The 19,961-nt window shown below is 44.8% G+C and overlaps 1 protein-coding gene across 2 annotated transcripts in view; it reads left to right on the plus strand.

Moving 5' to 3' along the window:
- CLUAP1 (clusterin associated protein 1) overlaps positions 1 to 19,961 on the plus strand; it is an 81,138-nt gene that overhangs the window by 42,638 nt on the left and 18,539 nt on the right. For both annotated transcript variants that reach the window (XM_061599522.1, XM_061599520.1), the window contains exons 7-8: positions 7,089 to 7,222; positions 8,747 to 8,888. In XM_061599522.1, coding sequence (XP_061455506.1) covers positions 7,089 to 7,222; positions 8,747 to 8,888 — 276 coding nt within the window. The remainder of the gene's footprint in view (positions 1 to 7,088; positions 7,223 to 8,746; positions 8,889 to 19,961) is intronic.

The following is a 19,961-nucleotide window of genomic DNA, read 5'->3' on the forward strand; positions in this document are numbered from 1 at the left end:
CCTAGGATTCTTTGGGGGAAGTCATGACGAAGTGCTATAAATGTGCTTTAAATGCATGGTGTGAATGTGGCCAAAGTGGACTTATTCTAAGGGTCAGACTGGAAATGTTGGAGCAGCCATATCTGTTTAATCACGTCTCTGTGGTGCTGGTTGGGTGTCTGATTTTAACACTGAAAGGGGTGTGTGGATGAGAGGGCCTGATCACTCTCCCACTTTAGTCTCCCTGCAGCCCTTTACTCCTTGTGCATTTTGCCCCAGACCAGCTAGCTTCTGGTATTGGAGCCTTGCATGCATTTAGGAAATGTGGCTGATGGTGACGGTAAGAAGATAGGATAGGGGACTCTGTAGGGTTCTTGGTAGCGGTGCCACCCTCAGAAGTTTGGGCTTTCTCTGTGGCAACCCCTAAGTTGTGGAATTCCTTCCCTATAGAGGGGCATCTGGCTCCTTTGCTGTAAAGCTTTCAGCAGTGGTTAATGACACAGCTCTTTTCCCTGACCTTCGGCACCTGAGAGGTGTGTTTTCAGGACTCCCTCTACCCTGTGAATGTAATGTGTTTTAATTGTTTTTAATACTGTATTTTAAATTTCTGCAACCTGCCAGTGTGGCGCAGTGGTTAGAGTGTTGGACTACGACCTGGGAGACCAGGGTTTGAATCCCCACGCAGCCATGAAGCTCACTGGGTGACCTTGGGCCAGTCTACCTCTCAGCCTCAGAGGGAGGCAATGGTAAACCCCCTCTGAATACCGCTTACCATGAAAACCCTATTCATAGGGTCACCATAAGTCGGGATCGACTTGAAGGCAGTCCATTTCATTTTCAACCCGCCCTCAGACCTAATGGTGAAGGACAGGCAATTAATAATAATAATAACAATAATGTGCCCCTTTTGCTGTTAAAACCAGACCCCAGCTACAAGGCAGTTAAGCAAAGTGGCTGCTGCTACCACATCTGATTTGATCCTGAGAATGCTGTGGCAGAAGAACTCGGCCAAATGTAATGGTTGCAGGACACCTCTGTGTGTAGTCATTTGGCCTGTTCAATAAAGGAAAGCAGAACTCCTTTAAAATTTCCCACAGCTCAAAATCTCTGGTTGTTTCTTTCTTGCATAGCAGAGCAGAAACAACTATGTCCTTAGGTGTGGAGAACTAAAATACCAATAACAGCAATCTCTCTCTCTCAGTTTCTCTCTGGGGATCAAGATAGTGCCTAACATTTTGTCACACATTAATGTGACCAATAAACATCAGAAGCCTGGATTTTGGGGGTGGGGGGGGTATGCCAATAAAAGAGCATGTTACAGACTAGGTCCAGCCCTCACGCCATGATGCTTTCCCCCATATACGTGACTGGTTCTTGTTTACTCTTGTAGGGAACAGTAAAGCATTGTATTTGAGGCCATCTGCCTTCAAGAAGGCGGTAATAATTCCGACTTTGAAAAAGGCCTCCTTAGACCCCTTGGATTTAAACAACTTCTCAAATCTGCCATTCCTGGGTAAATTGGTTGAGCGGGTAGTGGCGAACCAACTCCAAACGTACTTAGAAGACGTGAACTACCTTGACCCATTTCAATCAGGGTTTAGACCCAGACATGGGACAGAAACAGCGTTAGTAGCCCTGGTGGACGATATGAGAAGGGCACTGGATAGAGGGCAATATACCCTCCTTGTTCTCCTGGATCTCTCGGCGGCCTTTGACACTGTCGGCCACGGTATCTTGCTGGATCACCTAGAGAGGTTAGGGATTGGAGGCACCGTTCTACGGTGGTTCCGCTCCTTCCTGTCTGGGAGATACCAGAGAGTGGTACTGAGGGATGAGGTTTCGGAGCCCTGGCCGTGTGGGGTGCCACAGGGCTCAGTCCTCTCCCCAATGTTATTCAATGTTTATATCAGGCCGCTGGGAGATGTCATTAGGAGATTCGGGCTGCAATTCCACCAATATGCGGACAATACCTAGATCTCCCTCTCATTTAAATCTTCCCCACCAGCAGCGATAGAAATGCTGTCTAAGTGTCTGGAGTCAGTGAGGGATTGGATAAGCAGGAGTAAGCTCAGACTGAATCCTGATAAAACTGAGGTTCTGTTGGTGGGTGATAAAGAGAAATTGGGGATTACTGATTTGATGCTCAACGGGGTATTAGTGCCCCTAAGAGATCAAGTCCGGGGTTTGGGGGTCATTCTTGACTCCCAGCTATCTATGGAGGCGCAGGTAGCGGCCGTCAGTCGGGCGGCGCTTTATCAACTACATCTCGTCCGAAGGATACGCCCTTACCTCCCGAGCCACTTGCTTCCCAAAGTAGTACATGCTCTGGTCTTATCCCGGCTGGATTATTGTAATGCCTTATATGGTCTTCCCTGGACTACGGTTCGTAAGCTGCAGCTAGCGCAGAATGCGGCGGCTCGCCTGATTAAGGGCAGTCTCCGCCGTGACCATATCGCCCCAGTCCTTAAGGAATTGCACTGGCTACCTGTGGTTGCGCGGGCCAAATTTAAGATCCTGGCTTTAACTTAAAAGGCTCTTCATGAGGTCGGCCCACTCTATTTAAAGAGTTGCCTTCATTCGCACCAGGGGCGCCGGCTTACAAGATCGTCCTTGAATGGCTCACTTCTTACACCTCCAGTAAAAGAGGCGAGGTTGGTGAGGACAAGGTCTAGAGCCTTTTCTATCATGGCTCCTACGCGTTGGAATTTGTTGCCAACTGACCTCCGTCAGGCCCCCTCCCTGCTATGCTTTCGGCGGACCTTGAAGACCTGGCTCTTTACCCAGGCGTGGGAAGGGGATTAGGCTGTCAGACTGCAGCTCTTGGTGGGTTTAAACTCAAATTTAGGCTGGCAGATTGCAGTTCTTGGGGGGGTTTAAATGTTTAAGGTTTTAATTTCTCATTTCTCATTTTTAGGATTTTGATTATGTTTATATGAAATGTACTTGTGTTTGGTTGTAAGTTGCCCAGAGTGGCAGATTAACCTCTGCCAGATGGGCGTCTAACAAATCTCATAAATAAATAAAATCCCTTAGAGTCCTTGCACTGCAAATGTGGTGCACACATACACACACGCACCCCAACACCAGTTATTGGCATAATGGGCACTTTGTAACAACAATAATTTCAATTCCCCACCCCCCCCAAGTGCTCAAACCACTTCACTCTCATCATGTCAGGGCCCAATAGCACAAATGCAGGTAACAAAACCCCTCATGGTCTTGCCTCCTTCTCTTTAAGATAATGCAGCTTGGAGAATGGCTTTGGAGTTGGGAAGGGGTGCCCAGTCCTTTTTCCTTTGGAGCGGGGAAGGGGTGCCCAGTCCTTTTTCATTTGGAGCGGGGAAGGGGTGCCCAGTCCTTTTTCCTTTGGAGCGAGGAAGGGGTGCCCAGTCCTTTCTCCTTTGGAGCAGGGAAGGGGTGCCCAGTCCTTTCTCCTTTGGAGCGGGGAAGGGGTGCCCAGTCCTTTTTCCTTTGGAGCGGGGAAGGGGTGCCCAGTCCTTTTTCCTTTGGAGCGGGGAAGGGGTGCCCAGTCCTTTTTCATTTGGAGCGGGGAAGGGGTGCCCAGTCCTTTTTCCTTTGGAGCGAGGAAGGGGTGCCCAGTCCTTTCTCCTTTGGAGCAGGGAAGGGGTGCCCAGTCCTTTCTCCTTTGGAGCGGGGAAGGGGTGCCCAGTCCTTTCCCCTTTGGAGTGGGGAAGGGGTGCCCAGTCCTTTCTCCTTTGGAGTGGGGAAGGGGTGCCCAGTCCTTTTTCCTTTGGAGCGGGGAAGGGGTGCCCAGTCCTTTCCCCACCTGCCGCTTCTGTCATCCAATTCATTCTTACTTCCAACAGCTTTTCCTTATTATTTATTTTTAAAGGCTGCTGAATTCTGTTACACGTGTTTGTACCTAGCTAACATGTGGTTAGGCTCCCTGTAATCATTGTGTGGTGGACTGCCTTCAAGTCGATTCCGAATTATGGGCGACACTATGAATAGGGTTTTCATGGTAAGCGGTATTCAGAGGGGGTTTACCATTGCCTCCCTCTGAGGCTAAGAGACAGTGACTGGCCCAAGGTCACCCAGTGAGGTTTATGGCTGTGTGGGGATTCGAACCCTGGTCTCCCAGGTCGTAGTCCAACACTTAACCCAGCCTTTCCCGACCAGTGTGCCTCCAGATGTTGTTGGACCACAACTCCCATCTTTCTGACCATTGGCAATGCTGGCTGAGGCTGATGGGAGTTGTGGTCCAACAACATCTGGAGGCACACTGGTTGGGAAAGGCTGCCTTAACCACTACACTACACTGGCTCTCAGCCACACTGGCTGTAATCATTACAGTATCCTTTACAGTAAGCTAGTATATTCTTGTGCCTGTATTTTACAGAAGTTGAGCTTGGGTGGAGTGTGAAAAGAACTTTCCTAAATCCACCTGGTGGAATGTATCTGTATAATGAGGCAGAGTCGCTCCATGTAGTTACTCTAACTTAAAATGTATTATAATTAAAATTTGATAAGAAGAGCCCTGCTGGATCAGGCCAGCGGCTCTTCTAGTCCCACATCCTGTTCTCACAGTGGCCAACCAGATGCTTATGGGAAGCCTGCAAGCAGGACTGGAGCGCAACATCATTGATCTCTCTCTCTATCCCTCCCTCTACCCCACCCTGAAACAAACACAGCTCCAAGAAACATAACTTTGTTTCATGGGGAATATTTTTATTGCAAAGCTACTGGAACACATTAGTTCTAGTCAGGTTAACAGTAGGCATCTGCTACAGCAAGCCCTATTGGTGCTTGAATGTCAAAAAGCTCCTTCTTTGCCAATTAAAAATCCTCAAAGAGCAAAGCTTTCAAGATTATCAGTGCTTTGATTCTGTGCAGCACATTTTGGTATTTCCTTTCCATCCCGTCCCTTCCGTTTTCTTGATTTCCTTTCATCATTTTGATTACAGTTTGTAGGGCGGGGGGTTGGGGAGAGATGGTTGTAGCTGAGGCTATAAAAAGGACCCAGTGGTCTGCACATTATCTAACAAGTGACACTTCTGAAGGAAGATTTACGCTAAGCAATTGTAAACGTGGACAGAGGCCTAAAAGCCCATTGAGAGTAGTTGCAAGCCATCGTTCCATCAGCTTTGTAGTTACACATACCACTGCCTTGAGCTGATCTTTGGTACCTTCCTTCTCCAGTTTCCACCAGGGAGAACTTGCTCCTTTGGTTAAAAAAAACACTGTACTAATGTGATAATAGGGACAAGGAGACCTCAACTAAGCCAAAATACAAAGAGCTAAGTTTGACAACAATGCCAGTGTGATATAAAACAAATTATGAAATTGTCTTAAGGATTATTGCTGATAGTAGTGGGGTGGGAATGAAAGAACATAAAAGCTGTCTTGTCCTGCGTCAGACCACCGGCCCATCTAGCTCACTAGACAACCCCAGGCAGGAGGGTCTCCCAGCCCTGCCTAGAGACTCCAGGGATTGAAATTGGGACCTTCTGCGTGCAAGGCAGATGCTCAACCACTGAGCTGCAGCCCTTCCCCAACTGTGCAGGGATAGGATCGGGTCCTCCGTTAAAGAAAAATAAAGCTGAATGGTTAATACTTCATCTTTATTATTATGTATCTATTTAGTAATCGCCTTCTGCACACATCTCTAAAGGCAATGTATACGGTGCAATAAAAACAGCAAAAAAGAACACAGAAAATAACAGCAGATAATTTTAAAATAATCCAAAGTAGACATCCACGGCAGAGACCTAGCCATCAAGCTGGGAAAAATCGATGAAACAAAAATGCCTTCATTTGCTTCCGGAAAGCGCAGATAATGGGTGCCTGCTATATCTCGACATGAGTGCTGTTCCACAAAACGGGCAGCCACACTGAAAAGCCCTGCTCCAAGCTACTGTGGAGCAGGCTTTTGGTATCTTAACTGCCGCATCAATGTATAGTAGCTACTGTGTTGTTAAAATAAGAGTTTTCCCCCATGTTGGGGTCATTTAGGACCCCAATATCTTGGATATGTATTGTCAGCTTTTTGCCTTATTCACTCTAATGGGGCCTAATTGACCTTAGTGGCCACCTCCTGAAGCCCTCAGATTAAAAATACAGATGCACCCCCGTAAAAGGAAGGGACATCTCAAGCATCTCAAGGTAGGACTGGGAATGTCCCCTGTCTGAAATCCTGAGAACCACTGCCAGTCAGTGTAGACAATACTGAGCTAGATGGACCAAGGAACTCCAATATGAGGCAGTTTCCGATATTCCAGTCCTGGATTGACACACAAGCGATGTATGCTACAGTTTAGGGCCTCAGATTATGAAGGACAAAAACACAAAAAGAATTCACACCTAAATTTCAAGTTCTACACAATTGGCTAAAAAAAAAAAAAAGGAAATGGAGAAAACAGACATTATCATTCTGATATGACAAAAATATACTTAATGGCTTGAACCAAGCAAAGGTTTGATGTAATCATACAGCGGTCTCATGAACAGCTGAGTAGTCAACCTCTCTCCCTCCCTTGCCCCTGCAGCAAGATCATTCATCCTGCCTGTAGCTTCCATATTTAATGCCATGCACAGAACATGAACAGTGCGTGTGGTATGGCCCCTTCCATTTAGTAAGTGCTAAACTGTGTGTGCAACTAACGCTGTACGTTAAAAAGTTAGCGCATATTAATGTACAGCAACACAAAAATGCAGCTACACACACAGTGAGAAATCCCTAGATATCTTCATATAAAGGTATTTCATATGCAAATAGACTTATTGCAAGATACATGTTTTAAATCGTTGGTTTTAGTTGCATCCTTCCCTGTGTACCGGTATATATGCAAATATAAACATTTATTAGTTCTATTTCCTTTCTGTTAGAATAAGCCACTTTTTTTTAGTGCTGTGGGACCTCTTTAACTTGACATGGCTTAGGGCCTCAGGATGCCTTCCTGTGTGATAAGCACCAATTTTATCCTCGCAATTATCCTATAAGGCAGGCTAGAGTGAGAGCAAGTGACTCGCTGAGATCACCAAGTGAACTTAATGCCTGAGTGCCGATTTGAACCGGGGCCTCCCTAGTCCTATTCCAATATACAGGCTCCCCAGAAATTGCAGCTTATCTTCATGGGTGTCCCTTGCAGGAGCAAGTCCAGAAAACCAAAGAGATGTTGAGCAACGTGGCATCAGATGAAGCCAGTTTGGAGGCCAAGATTGAAAAGAGGAAATCGGAGCTGGAAAGAAACCACAAGCGGCTACAGACCCTTCAGAGCGTCCGGTAAGTGCCGGCAGACTGCTTGGCCCTTGAAGAATTAATATGCAGAGTATCAGTGTGCATGCTTAATGCCTAGCGCAGCAGAGAGTGAAGGGCCTGCACTGAGCCTCGGAAGCTCTCTTGTCCAAGGAGTACTGTAAGCATGACGCACCTACCACTGACTCATGCGCACTCTGTAACTGCGATTATATAATTATCCATTCTTCCAGCCATCAGACCTTCTGAAAAGGACTAACGTTTTTGCTACTCCGAGCATTATTACTTGATAACTCAGCTTCAGCTTTTCAAAGTGATGAGTTTAAAAAATGTGGAGGGGGAGGGGGAAACAAAAGTTGCTAAAATGCTACAGACTCCGACTCCACCCAAAATTGCTCATGACTCTGACTCCACAGCCCTGCGCAGCCCCAGTTTCTCCTTAAGAGTTTAAGGATACCTGAAGGATTGCCGCCTCTCATACCATCTGGCTGTTTCCTAAGATCCGAAGGAGTGAACCTTCTCCATGCCCCACTGAGGAACCATGGTTGGGCAGGACAAGGGCCTCTTAGTGGTTGTTCCTGGGTTATGGAACACCTTGCTCCAGGAAGAGCACTTGGTCCCTTCCTCACTGTTTTTCATCAGTTACTGGAGATACTTTTATTCCAGAACGCTTTTTTTAATGAGGCACACAATGTTTTAATGATGTTTTCTAACAGCTGCCTGTTTCTCTTTTTTGAAATTGTTTTGTGTAATGTCATATACATTGTAAGCTCCTTGAGAGGTGTTTTTACACTAGAAAGGTGGGGTAGAAATGTTTTAATAAATGCATTATTATAGTCACAGACTGATGCTTACATTTTTTTTTTCAAGTAGATACAATGTTGGGAATTGTATCATTCCTTTGAAATAAAGCAAAGTATCGCTTGATCGAATAGTGCAGAATAATGCTACATTATTGACCAAATGAGCTTATGCCTTGGAGCGAATTTGCACTTTTTGAAGGAAACTGGTTGGAGTTTTTAGGTTTGTCACCTTAATCAGGCCAACTCCATATTTCTAAGGTCTGGAAAAACCCCAGTGTTGCAGCTGCCTGCTTGCTTGGAGGTATATGCAAGCATCTCATTCCATCTGTGAATCCAATATATCTCTTACTTCTAATGCCATGCTGACTCTGATTCCCTTCAATATGCTCAGTTTTACACTCTAGTTATGAGCCTCCGATATGTGGGTCCTTTCACCCTCAGCCCACCCAATGCTGCTTGGCTAACCTGCTCTTTGGAAATTTGGACTCTCCTAAACATTTTGTAGGGGGGGAAGGCTGGGGATCTTTTGCGTGGGCATCTGCAGGCATCCTTAGAGGCCTGATTCCAGCAAGGGTGGTGGTGGCAATGATACGGATGTGTTTTTTAAAAAGGTTTTTGGTGCTCTTTGCAGCCCAGAAAATATTGGGGGGGGCTGGGGGGGAGGTAAGGAAGAGCCTGGCATCCCCTAGTTCATCACACAGCTTAAAAAATACATTTTCCACTTTCCTTTTTCTTATGTCTCCACCAGCCCAGCTTTTATGGATGAATATGAGAAGATTGAGGAGGAACTGCAGAAGCAATATAGCTGTTACCTGGAGAAATTTCGTAACCTTACCCATCTGGAACAGCAGCTGGATGACCAGCACCGAATGGAACAGGAAAGGTTTGAGGTGAGGGTTCTCAAATGCTGTGTGAAATCATTGATTCTTCTCAACTTCTGCCATGCGTGCCTCTGTATGCATCTCTGCTCCCTGCTATTTTATCTTGGATTTATCCTCCACTGTACGCCAGATCAGGGGTAGGAACAAAGTTTATAAAAACGGAGAGCTGTTCTTTCTTTTCATTGGTGGACTTTGTTGGGGCTTGATTCATTATCTTAGGGTAGAATCCTCTGGCTACAGTTATCCATCCTCTCAGAGCCTCCCCTTTTGGAAACGGAGCAGAAGGCTGGACTAGATGACCCCCAAGACTAACAAAAATCAAATATTATTGTAAATTAATTAAAAAGTCTGGATGAAGACTGATGTAGTAAAAAAAAAAGCGAAGTAGGCTGTTCACTCATGCACTGAGGAGTTTCCTCCTGGCTTTGCAATCTGCATGAAAGGTGTACAGGCCAGTTCCTTGAATACTGGTTCAGCCATCGGTCTTGCCCCCTCCCTTCTTTAGATGGCCTTTCCATTTAAAGTTCCACACATGTGTTTATTGGTTACTCCTTTGTTTCTTTAAAAAAATACCTGCCAACATTTGTTAAAAGAGTTGCAAAACTGCACTGAGGATCCATGTGTGTGTGCTGGTGGTGGTAGTGGTAAAGGGTTAATGACTTTATATGCATGAGCCAGTAGGCACCTTCCACAGGTGGATCTTCCCCATTCAAGCTCTAGAACATTACAATAATAGTTGGTTAAAAACAAAATGTCACAGCAGAAAAAGGACCATGGACTTTGTGAACTTTGAAAATCTTTGCCCCTGGTCCTGAACCCCTGCAGAGTTTTGAATGAGTGCTGTTCCCGAAGGGGGACCAGGCAAAGTCCTGAAAGTCTGCTTCTCTCTCTCTCCCTCTCCCTCTCTCCTTTGATACCTGACTGTCCCTTCACCACGTTTGCCAGCAAACTTAAACTGTGGGTGATTTATTGCATATACAGAAAGGCCAATTTGGTGTCAGATTATCTCCATCCTTTGGGGATGTTCGCCGCTTGTTTGGAGCCATAGTCTTATTGACTAAGAAAAATATGACTTGAAATAAGAGGTAATTGGATTGCAGTCTTTGCAGCACCCACTCCCCTGAACAATCAGATGGATGTTTGATGAATTTCCCAATCCTGGCTTGCCTTTGTTCCAATTAATAAGTCTTTTGCAATTCTCACGCAGGGCAAACAATGCGCTCTGTGCCTCCTTTTTTTCTGAGTTTTGCTGAACCGCATGCTAAGAGAATGGCAATGGCTGTGTGCCTAGGTTAATCTACTTCCTTGGACGTGTTGGGTGTTGAGGAATGTGCTTGTGGACAAATGAATATTTATCAAGTGAAATTGTGTTCGTCTCAACATCCTCATTGAGTAATGGACCTGTAATCTCTGGTACACTTGGCAGATGCAGCGGCTTTTGTTCTCTGCCGTTGTTTCACAGCTGATGGCATCGGGCAGATTGCGTTTCTTAATTGGAAGAGCAATGTAAAGACTGAACAAAGGTTTTTAGCGTTTTAATTAATGCGACCCTGCGGATTACATGCAACAAGTCTCATGAAACTCTCCCCTCCCAATCCTGAAGGTTGCAGTCTGTGACATGTAACCAATCCTCGTTCTTCAGTGTCCTGTTCCTTTCTCACTTTCCAAGGTTGATATCCCCATCCTCACCCCACCCCCTGACTCTGTAATGGTCCTGGCTCACAGGGCTGGTGGTCTTAAAGAATGCTGAGGCTTCACAACTGGAACGTGGAAGCATTTGATACAAGAGGCACCTGGACAAGTATGACTTGAGAGTGAAGTTGCCTTTTTGCCTGCTCTCTGCTGCCTTGGTATTAGTTCAGTCACTGTGGTCTTATGCAGTACATTTTTTGACAATTGGCAGATATAAGTGTGGGGACTGCTGAGAGGGATATCCCCCATATCCCCCCCAAATATTATTGATATACTCATGAGCCAGGTTATGACACAAATGCAATGGCATAAGTTGAAAGCTATGACAGTACAGCAGTTGCAGTGTACGATCCCATCTAACTGCGTGTTTGAAAGATGGTAGAAGGTTCTTCCTTTCCCACAGAATATTAGATTGATACTAGATCCTCTAACACTCAAGGAACCCTTTCTACATGGTTTTGTCTGCTCTGGAGTGGCTCTGTGTTGCACAGGATCCTTCCTCATCTTCAGTTTACACTCTAGCTTTGCATGGCACGCTCACTGGCTGCTGGAACGGTGTGGTGTAAAACACTGGCTAGTCACGTTAAGTTTGCTGTTTCCTACACAGATGGAGAGGGAATGCAAGGCGGCCCCTGTGCGCTGCAAAGGAAGACAGCAGAGATGGACAACAGCCTTTCAGAGAAGCTTCTCTCTCTAACATAACTGATATTCTTATCCAGAAAACCCCAGTAAATCTTCCAAGGAACCCCAAAGTTTGGAAAGCACTCGCTTGGAGGGAGGCGTGAGGGTCTAGTCATTGTAATGCTGTGCTACTGTTTCCCTTGAGGGGAAGTGGCAGCATAGAATGCACGGGGAGGGGGGAAGCACCTCTCTGTAATAGCGAATTGAGTTTATGGGGCTAAAGCAAAGCCACTGAAAGACCAGGGGGAGTTATGTGCAGGCTTGGGGGAAGCGAGAAGTATAGAGGATTTTTTTGCAAAATTAAAACTTTTTGCAAAAAGTTTTGCAAGACCCTTGCAAAAAAACCTTTGCAAAATTAACAAACAGACCGAGGATGCTCACTAGACTCAGGATGTTGTGTGTGCTGGAAAAGAAAAACAGGAAAGTGGGGGGTAGAATGCCCTGCTTGGAGGGAATGAGTGGCTGGAACACTCCTGTTAGGAGGGAGAATACACTGTAACATTTTGTTGCAGATCCCATTCCTGTATTTTGGAAAGTCTGCCTGTTTCCGTGCCTTTGGACACCTCTTAAGATATCATCACCAGATTTGATATTATGGTTCCCAATATCATGGAACAGGTTTTTGTCTGTGTTTGGATGTGATTGGATGCTGTTTTAAACCAAGATGGTGGACAGAACCTTTCAAAACTGCACTGCAAATTTCACCAAATTTGGCAAGATTATATATTATCATTTATCCAACAACAAATTTTTAGAATAAAAATACTTTAAAAACAATTTTAAAATTAAATTATGAATTTATCAATCTCGGGGGGGGCGGTCTTAGAATTCTCAAACAATGCCAGGTACTTTCCACAAGTGTTTCTCTAAATCCCCATTGCTGGTGGTGGGGTGGATGGCAGAACAAAAGAGGCAAGGCATTTTTAAGTAATAGTTTTGTGTCCAAATGGACACATAAGTCCTACCTTTCGGATGCCCAGGGAACACTTAAATTAATCAATGAACCTAGAGCACAAATTCAGATTAGAAGCCACTGATACACTGACTAGAGGTATGAAATTTTAGTGAAATTGAGTAGAAACAGAACGTAGGAGCACATTGCACAATAATTCTTAGGGTTATTGTTACAAACCACCAGTCTTCCTGAAAAACTTCTTAACAAAATCTCCCTGTACACTGTGATGTCTGGTTCTCTGAATCTTCATTCTTTTTTCTGTCAGAATTCTGCTACAGCAGGGCATGGATCATAAGCAGCAGTTTTTAATTTTAATTTGCTTTTTAATTCATGCATTTACTTGGGAGTGGTTAGGCTAGTAAGAATTTTGCTAGGCTAGTAATTTGTGTGAATGTGCTTGCAAGCCTGTATTCACTCCCTGTTTGTTTGTTTAATTTGAACCACATTTGCCTCAATCCAAATGTCAGGCCTTAGAGAGGCTTCCACTTGCAAGCGATTTGAATGGAAAAAACAGACACCCAGATACAATTCCTTAAAAAATGCCCAGAATGGGAGGTGGGGAGTTTTTTGCTTTTGTGCCTTGCCGTGAGTTTCCTATCAGCTTCTGGCTAGATACTTTTGACATAGGATACTGAGTTAGATAGGCTCATGCCTGAACCTAAAAAACCAGTCCTGAGGCAAATGGAGGCCCAGAAATGTCAGTCATCCCCAGGATTTCCCTGAAGGCCTCCAACCATCTGCGATGAGCACTGAGTACTGCCCTTCTCATTCAGGGAGTTGTCAGGATAGAGCTGTAATTTAAATTTCCACGTAGCGCAATCAATCCTGAAATGATTAACTCTCCTCGATGACACTTCTATTGAGAATAATTCATTACAATTAAATTCTTGTGTACAAATTGTTCCCACAGAAGCTTGGCTTGGAAAACGCTCGCATCCACTGCCTGTTGCCAGCTGAGTTACTATTCATTATGCAATCGCGACATGGCTTCCTGTTCAGAAGAGTTAAAATCCCCGCTCCTCATTACGATCTCTTAATGAAGCATTTTGCGATTGGCGTCCCAGCTGGCCCTTGGTCAACTTAGCTGAGGCCAGGGAAGGGGAAGCACGAACTCTTTTCAGCCAGGCTGCGCTCCCAATTATTTTTGACGGTGCTTGACTTTTCAGAGTTTTTTTTTAAAGGTGGCCTCTTTCAGTCCTTGTTAAAGCTAACTGATGTTTCAGGAGGTCAGTGGCTGGTGGCCGGTACGTTAACACCATGAGAAGGCAGGAGTTTGAACTAGAAGAAATGGAAGAGCGACACAACTTTTCGTGCCTCCTCTTCAAAGCGTGAATGCCTTTTGGTTTCTTTTGAATTCTTTTTTTTTTTTAATGGGGAAGGGAAGGCTAAGCTAGCCAACATATCTAACTAATGTTTTGGTGTCGATTCAGGGGTGTGGGTTCTGGCCAGCGTATAGAGCAGTGGTTCTCAAACTTTTTTGGTTTGCGGCACACTGTAAAACATAAAAATTTTCTGGCGCACTTCGTGTACAAAATTAAAAATATATTAATATATTTTAAACGAAATAAAAATAACAAACTATAGAAAACTATTACTTACCCTATACAAATGGGTTTCTTCTCATTTTTAAAATATACTTTCATAATATTTGAGGCACACCTAGCCACCTCTTAGAGCGCACCAGTGTGCCTGGGCGCACCGTTTGAGAATCACTGGTATAGAGGCTTGCAGGATCTAAGAGAAGGAGCTGGCCAAATCCTGAGGTAAGGCCCCTTTTAAAATTCTTGCCTCACTCCTGTTCCCGAACCCCAGTGGAAGGCAACATGTAACAGTTAGTGTGACCGATGTACATGAGACAGCGCAAAAGTACACCTGTCTTCTGTCATCCCAGTTTTCAGTCTCTCTGTTCTTCTCTTCCCCCCCCCCCCCCACCGCATGTCATCTCTGATGTGCAGGAGTAAATTTGTGACATTCCATGCGGCTGAACGCTTTCTTTATCAGGCTCTGAGAAGCCCCAGCTGCTCTAGTAATTTTGCCATCTGCGTTAATTTGATTGACAAACTTCTTTAAATGATGCAAGCTGATCATGGTGTTTATACCATGGACTCATCGGCTTATTTTTATAAAGGCCACACATCCCACCAACCCACGAAATGAACTAGTACAATAGAGACGTAATACGCCAAGAGAATAGCAAATGAGCTTTTATTGAATCGTTACAATTCGTACTTTCCCAAGGTCCAGAGAGGGAAGTAAGCCAATACATACGAGAGCATTTGGGGCAATTTCTGTTTCAATGGGGGCACACTTGATTTAATTGAAGATGTCCCAGGTTGATGACTTTTCTTCTTCAATGTGTCAGCCATGGAACAGGGTACTCATTGTTTGGACAGTATTCACCATGGTCCCTTGATGGACCTCTTTTAATAGAAATAATTCAAATGTAGCTTTCTTTTCTGATTACAATTGCCCAATATTTGCATCTTGTTTCTTTCTGCCCTCAACTTCTCTCCCTGCCGCAATTTTAAATCTTAGGCTCTTCGCTGCTGAAGATGCATTCAAGTGTGAAAATATTTGAGCTCCTGCAAGTAGGATATTGGTATTTTTCATCTTTTTCCCCTGGACGCTGTGCTTGCCCAGGGTCTCTTAGGACAAGATATGCAGGATTAATGTTTTCTGCTCTGGCACTGCTGAGGTAGAAGGGAATGTTGGGACTAGAAGTTCTAACTGGAAGTTTTCAGAGAAAAGTTTTTCTCCCTCTGATAACACTAGAACTCGTGGACATCCAGTGAAGTTGAACGTTGGAAGATTCAGGACAGGCAAAAGAAAGGACTTCTTCACACGGCGCAGAGCTCAGCTGTGGAATTCACGCCCACAAGAGGCAGTGATGGCCGCCGACTTGGGTGGCTTTAAGAAAGGATTAGACAAATTCAAGGAGGAGAAGGCTATCAGTGGCTACTAGCCATGGTGGTTGTGCTCCCCCTCCACTGGACTAGTTAGGTCACTGGCCTGATTCAACAGGGCTCTTCTTATGCTCTTATATTCCTCTTGGTAGAAATGTCATGATGCAACACAGTCAGGGCTTCTTGTTGCGCTGTTGTGCCAGGACTTCAGAGACCAAAGCCTGTGAGGAGTAGCAGAACACCTCCATTTAGAGCAGGGATGGGGAGCCTCTACATGTTACTGGACTATGACTCCCAACATCCCTGACAATTTGCCATGCTGGTTGGGGCTGGTGGGAGTTGGAGTCCAGCAACATATGGAGGGCTACAAGGTCCTCATCCTTGGTGTAGAGACTCTGCCTCTTCTTCTTCTCTGAGTAGCCTTGTGAAAGGTACCAAGGACATCAGTCTCGATTGCTGGGCTTCAAGAACTCTTTGCCCATCCCTTAGTCTCAGTTGTAGTGCTCCATGTAGCTTAAGATTCAAGATTACCGCGTGAACAACAGTTTTCATCACAAGCTGTTAACTGCAGTGTGTACCCCCTCTTTAGAATGGCCAGACGCCACGGCTTCCCTGACATGAAAGTTGTGGGGGGATGGGACCATCCAGCGTGCACCGTTGATAGTGCCAAATTATTAAGGATGAGGAATGTATTTATTTATTTATTATACTTTTATACAGCCCCATAGCCGAAGTAATGTAGAAGCAGTTTAGACCGACAATATAATGTTCTTCCCTTGAGAACAAAATTAATTAATTAATTAATTAAAAAAGATTTATTAGTCACATTATCTGAACATCTCCAAGTGACTTACAACAATGTTAAAAATAAAAACAAAAATATTATACTATAAAAACAAAACAATCAAACAGCATCAGCCACAGGAAGCTTGGGCAGCATACTAATAACAAAAACAATATCATCTCAGTCTATCAAACACCTCGGAGAAAAGGGAACTGAAAAGGAAACCGGCACTGAAAAGATGGCAATGAAGGCGGGCCTCACTGGGGAGCCACAACTGAAGAGGCCTCTTCCTTGTCACCCCCCTCCGAGCCTCCCTCAGAAGAGGGACCCGGAGAAGCCCTCGGAAGGTCTGAAGGTCAGAGTAGGTCCATATTTAAAGTCACAGTCTGACTGAGTTCAATATGCTGGTGCTGTGCATTGCTGTGTGCTGAACATTTGCCCTTCTAAGAGTCCGTTTACTGAGCAGGGATTATTGCTCTGTGCTGGAGCAGCTGCTTTGCATGGAGGAGGGCCCAACGTCAATTTCTGGCATCACCAGCAAAACAGCCTTAAGAACATAAGAAGAGCCTGCTGGATCAGGCCAGTGGCCCATCTAGTCCAGCATCCTGTTCTCACAGTGGCCAACCAGGTGCCTGGGGGAAGCCCGCAAGCAGGACCCGAGTGCAAGGACACTCTCCCCTCCTGAGGCTTCCAGCAACTGGTTTTCAGAAGCATGCTGCCTCTGACTAGGGTGGCAGAGCACAGCCATCATGGCTAGTAGCCATGGATAGCCCTGTCCTCCATGAATTGGTCTAATCTTCTTTTAAAGCCATCCAAGCTGGTGGCCATCACTGCATCTTGTGGGAGCAAATTCCATAGTTTAACTATGCTCTGAGTAAAGAAGTACTTCCTTTTGTCTGTCCTGAATCTTCCAACATTCAGCTTCTTTGAATGCCCACGAGTTCTAGTATTATGAGAGAGGGAGAAAAACATTTCTCTATCCACTTTCTCAATGCCATGCATAATTTTATACACTTCTATCATGTCTCCTTTTCTCTAAACTAAAAAGCCCCAAATGCTGCAACCTTTCCTCGTAAGGGAGTCGCTCCATCCCCTTGATCATTCTGGTTGCCCTCTTCTGAACCTTTTCCAACTCTAGAATATCCTTTTTGAGATGAGGCGACCAGAACTGTACACAGTATTCCAAATGCGGCCGCACCATAGATTTATACAACGGCATGATGATATCGGCTGTTTTATTTTCAATACCTTTCCTAATTATCGCTAGCATGGAATTTGCCTTTTTCACAGCTGCCGCACACTGGGTCGACATTTTCATCGTGCTGTCCACTACAACCCTGAGGTCTCTTTCCTGGTCGGTCACCGCCAGTTCAGACCCCATGAGCGTATATGTGAAATTCAGATTTTTTGCTCCAATATGCATAATTTTACACTTGTTTATATTGAATTGCATCTGCCGTTTTTCCGCCCATTCACTCAGTTTGGAGAGGTCTTTTTGGAGCTCTTCGCAATCCCTCTTTGTTTTAACAACCCTGAACAATTTAATATTATCAGCACACTTGGCCACTTCACTGCTCACTCCTAATTCTAGGTCATTAATGAACAAGTTGAAAAGTACAGGTCCCAATACCGATCCTTGAAGGACTCCACTTTCTACAGCCCTCCATTGGGAGAACTGTCCGTTTATTCCTACTCTCTGCTTTCTGCTTCTTAACCAATTCCTTATCCACAAGAGGACCTCTCCTCTTATTCCATGACTGCTAAGCTTCCTCAGAAGTCTTTGGTGAGGTACCTTGTCAAAAATGTTTTGAAAGTCTAAGTACACTATGTCCACTGGATCACCTCTATCTATATGCTTGTTGACACTCTCAAAGAATTCTAATAGGTTACTGAGACAGGACTTTCCCTTGCAGAAGCCATGCTGGCTCTGCTTCAGCAAGGCTTGTTCTTCTATGTGCTTAGTTAATCTGGCTTTAATAATACTTTCTTCCAGTTTTCCAATCACAGAAGTTAAGCTAACTGGCCTGTAATTTCTGGGATCCCCCCTGGATCCCTTTTTGAAGATTCGTGTTACATTTGCCACTTTCCAGTCCTCAGGCACGGAGGAGGATCCGAGGGACAAGTTACATATTTTAGTTAGCAGATCAGCAATTTCACATTTAAGTTCTTTGAGAACTCTCGGGTGGATGCCATCTGGGCCCGGTGATTTGTCAGTTTTTATATTGTCCATTAAGCCTAGAACTTCCTCTCTCGTTACCACTATTTGTCTCAGTTCCTCAGAATCCCTTCCTGCAAATATTAGTTCAGGTTCAGGGATCTGCCCTATATCTTCCACTGTGAAGACAGATGCAAAAAATTCATTCAGCTTCTCTGCAATCTCCTTATCGTTCTTTAGTACACCTTTGACTCCCTTATCATCCAGGGGTCCAATCACCTCCCTAGATGGTCTCCTGCTTTGAATGTATTTATAGAATTTTTTGTTGTTGGTTTTTATGTTCTTAGCAATGTGCTCCTCAAATTCTTTTTTAGCATCCCTTATTGTCTTCTTGCATTTCTTTTGCCAGAGTTTGTGTTCCTTTTTATTTTCCTCATTCGGACAAGACTTCCATTTTCTGAAGGAAGACTGTTTGCCTCTAAGAGCTTCCTTGACTTTGCTTGTTAACCATGCTGGCATCTTCTTGGCCCTGGCGGTACCTTTTCTGATCTGCGGTATGCACTCCAGTTGCGCTTCTAATATAGTGTTTTTAAACAACTTCCAAGCATTTTCGAGTGATGTGACCCTCTGGACTTTGTTTTTCAGCTTTCTTTTTACCAATCCCCTCATTTTTGTGAAGTTTCCTCTTTTGAAGTCAAATGTGACCATGCTGGATTTTCTTGGCAATTGGCCATTTACGTGTATGTTTAATTTAATAGCACTGTGGTCACTGCTCCCAATCGGTTCGACAACACTTACATCTCGCACCAGGTCCCGGTCCCCACTGAGGATTAAGTCCAGGGTTGCCATCCCTCTGGTCGGCTCCATGAGCAACTGGTCTAGGGCATAGTCATTTAGAATATCTAGAAATTTTGCTTCTTTGTCGTGACTGGAACACATATGCGGCCAGTCTATGTCCGGGTAGTTGAAGTCACCCATTACTACCACATTTCCTAGTCTGGATGCTTCCTCAATTTCATATCTCATCTCCAGGTCTCCCTGAGCATTTTGATCAGGGGGACGATAGATCGTTTCCAGTATTAAGTCCCTCCTGGGGCATGGTATCACCACCCACAACGATTCTGTGGAGGAATCTGCCTCTTTTGGGGTTTCGAGCTTGCTGGATTCAGTGCCTTCTTTCACGTATAGAGCGACTCCGCCACCAATACGTCCTTCCCTGTCCTTCCGATATAGTTTATATCCAGGGATAACCGTATCCCACTGGTTTTCTCCATTCCACCAGGTCTCCGTTATGCTCACTATATCAATGCTCTCCTCTAAGACCAAGCACTCCAGTTCTCCCATCTTGGTTCGCAGGCTCCTAGCATTAGCGTACAGGCACTTGTAAGCAGTGTCTCTCTTCAAGTGTCTTTGGCACTTGTGGTTAGGCCTGTGGTAATTTTGCTCTTCTGAATTTATATCCTGTGCCCCTGCTCTCACAATGCCTACTTCTAGGTCTACCCCTTGCCCAGCCTGGCACCCTCCAGACATTTTGGACTGCAACTGCCCATCAGTCTAAGCTAGCATGAGTATTCAGGAATGAAAGGAATACTGTAGTATACCCAAACATCTCCCCCATGTAGTCCAAAAAAGGTTAATGGGGCTTTTCTCAGCAATTTAGAATGTGTCCGATACGACTGAGAAAACGTCTCCTGCAAGGAAGTTGCCTTTCACTGAGTCAGACCATTGGTTCATCTGGCTTGGTATTCTAATAATAAAAAAAAAGTGACTGTAGAGTCTGAACTAGAAAAATTTAAGAACTATAGTCACATCCACACCATACGTTTAAAGCACATGGCTTTCCCCAAAGAATCCTGGGAACTGTAGTTTGTTTAAGGGACCTGGGAGTTGTAGCTCTGCAAGGTGTAAACTA

The sequence above is a fragment of the Rhineura floridana genome, chromosome 17 (assembly GCF_030035675.1).
Source record: "Rhineura floridana isolate rRhiFlo1 chromosome 17, rRhiFlo1.hap2, whole genome shotgun sequence".
Taxonomy (NCBI): domain Eukaryota; kingdom Metazoa; phylum Chordata; class Lepidosauria; order Squamata; family Rhineuridae; genus Rhineura; species Rhineura floridana.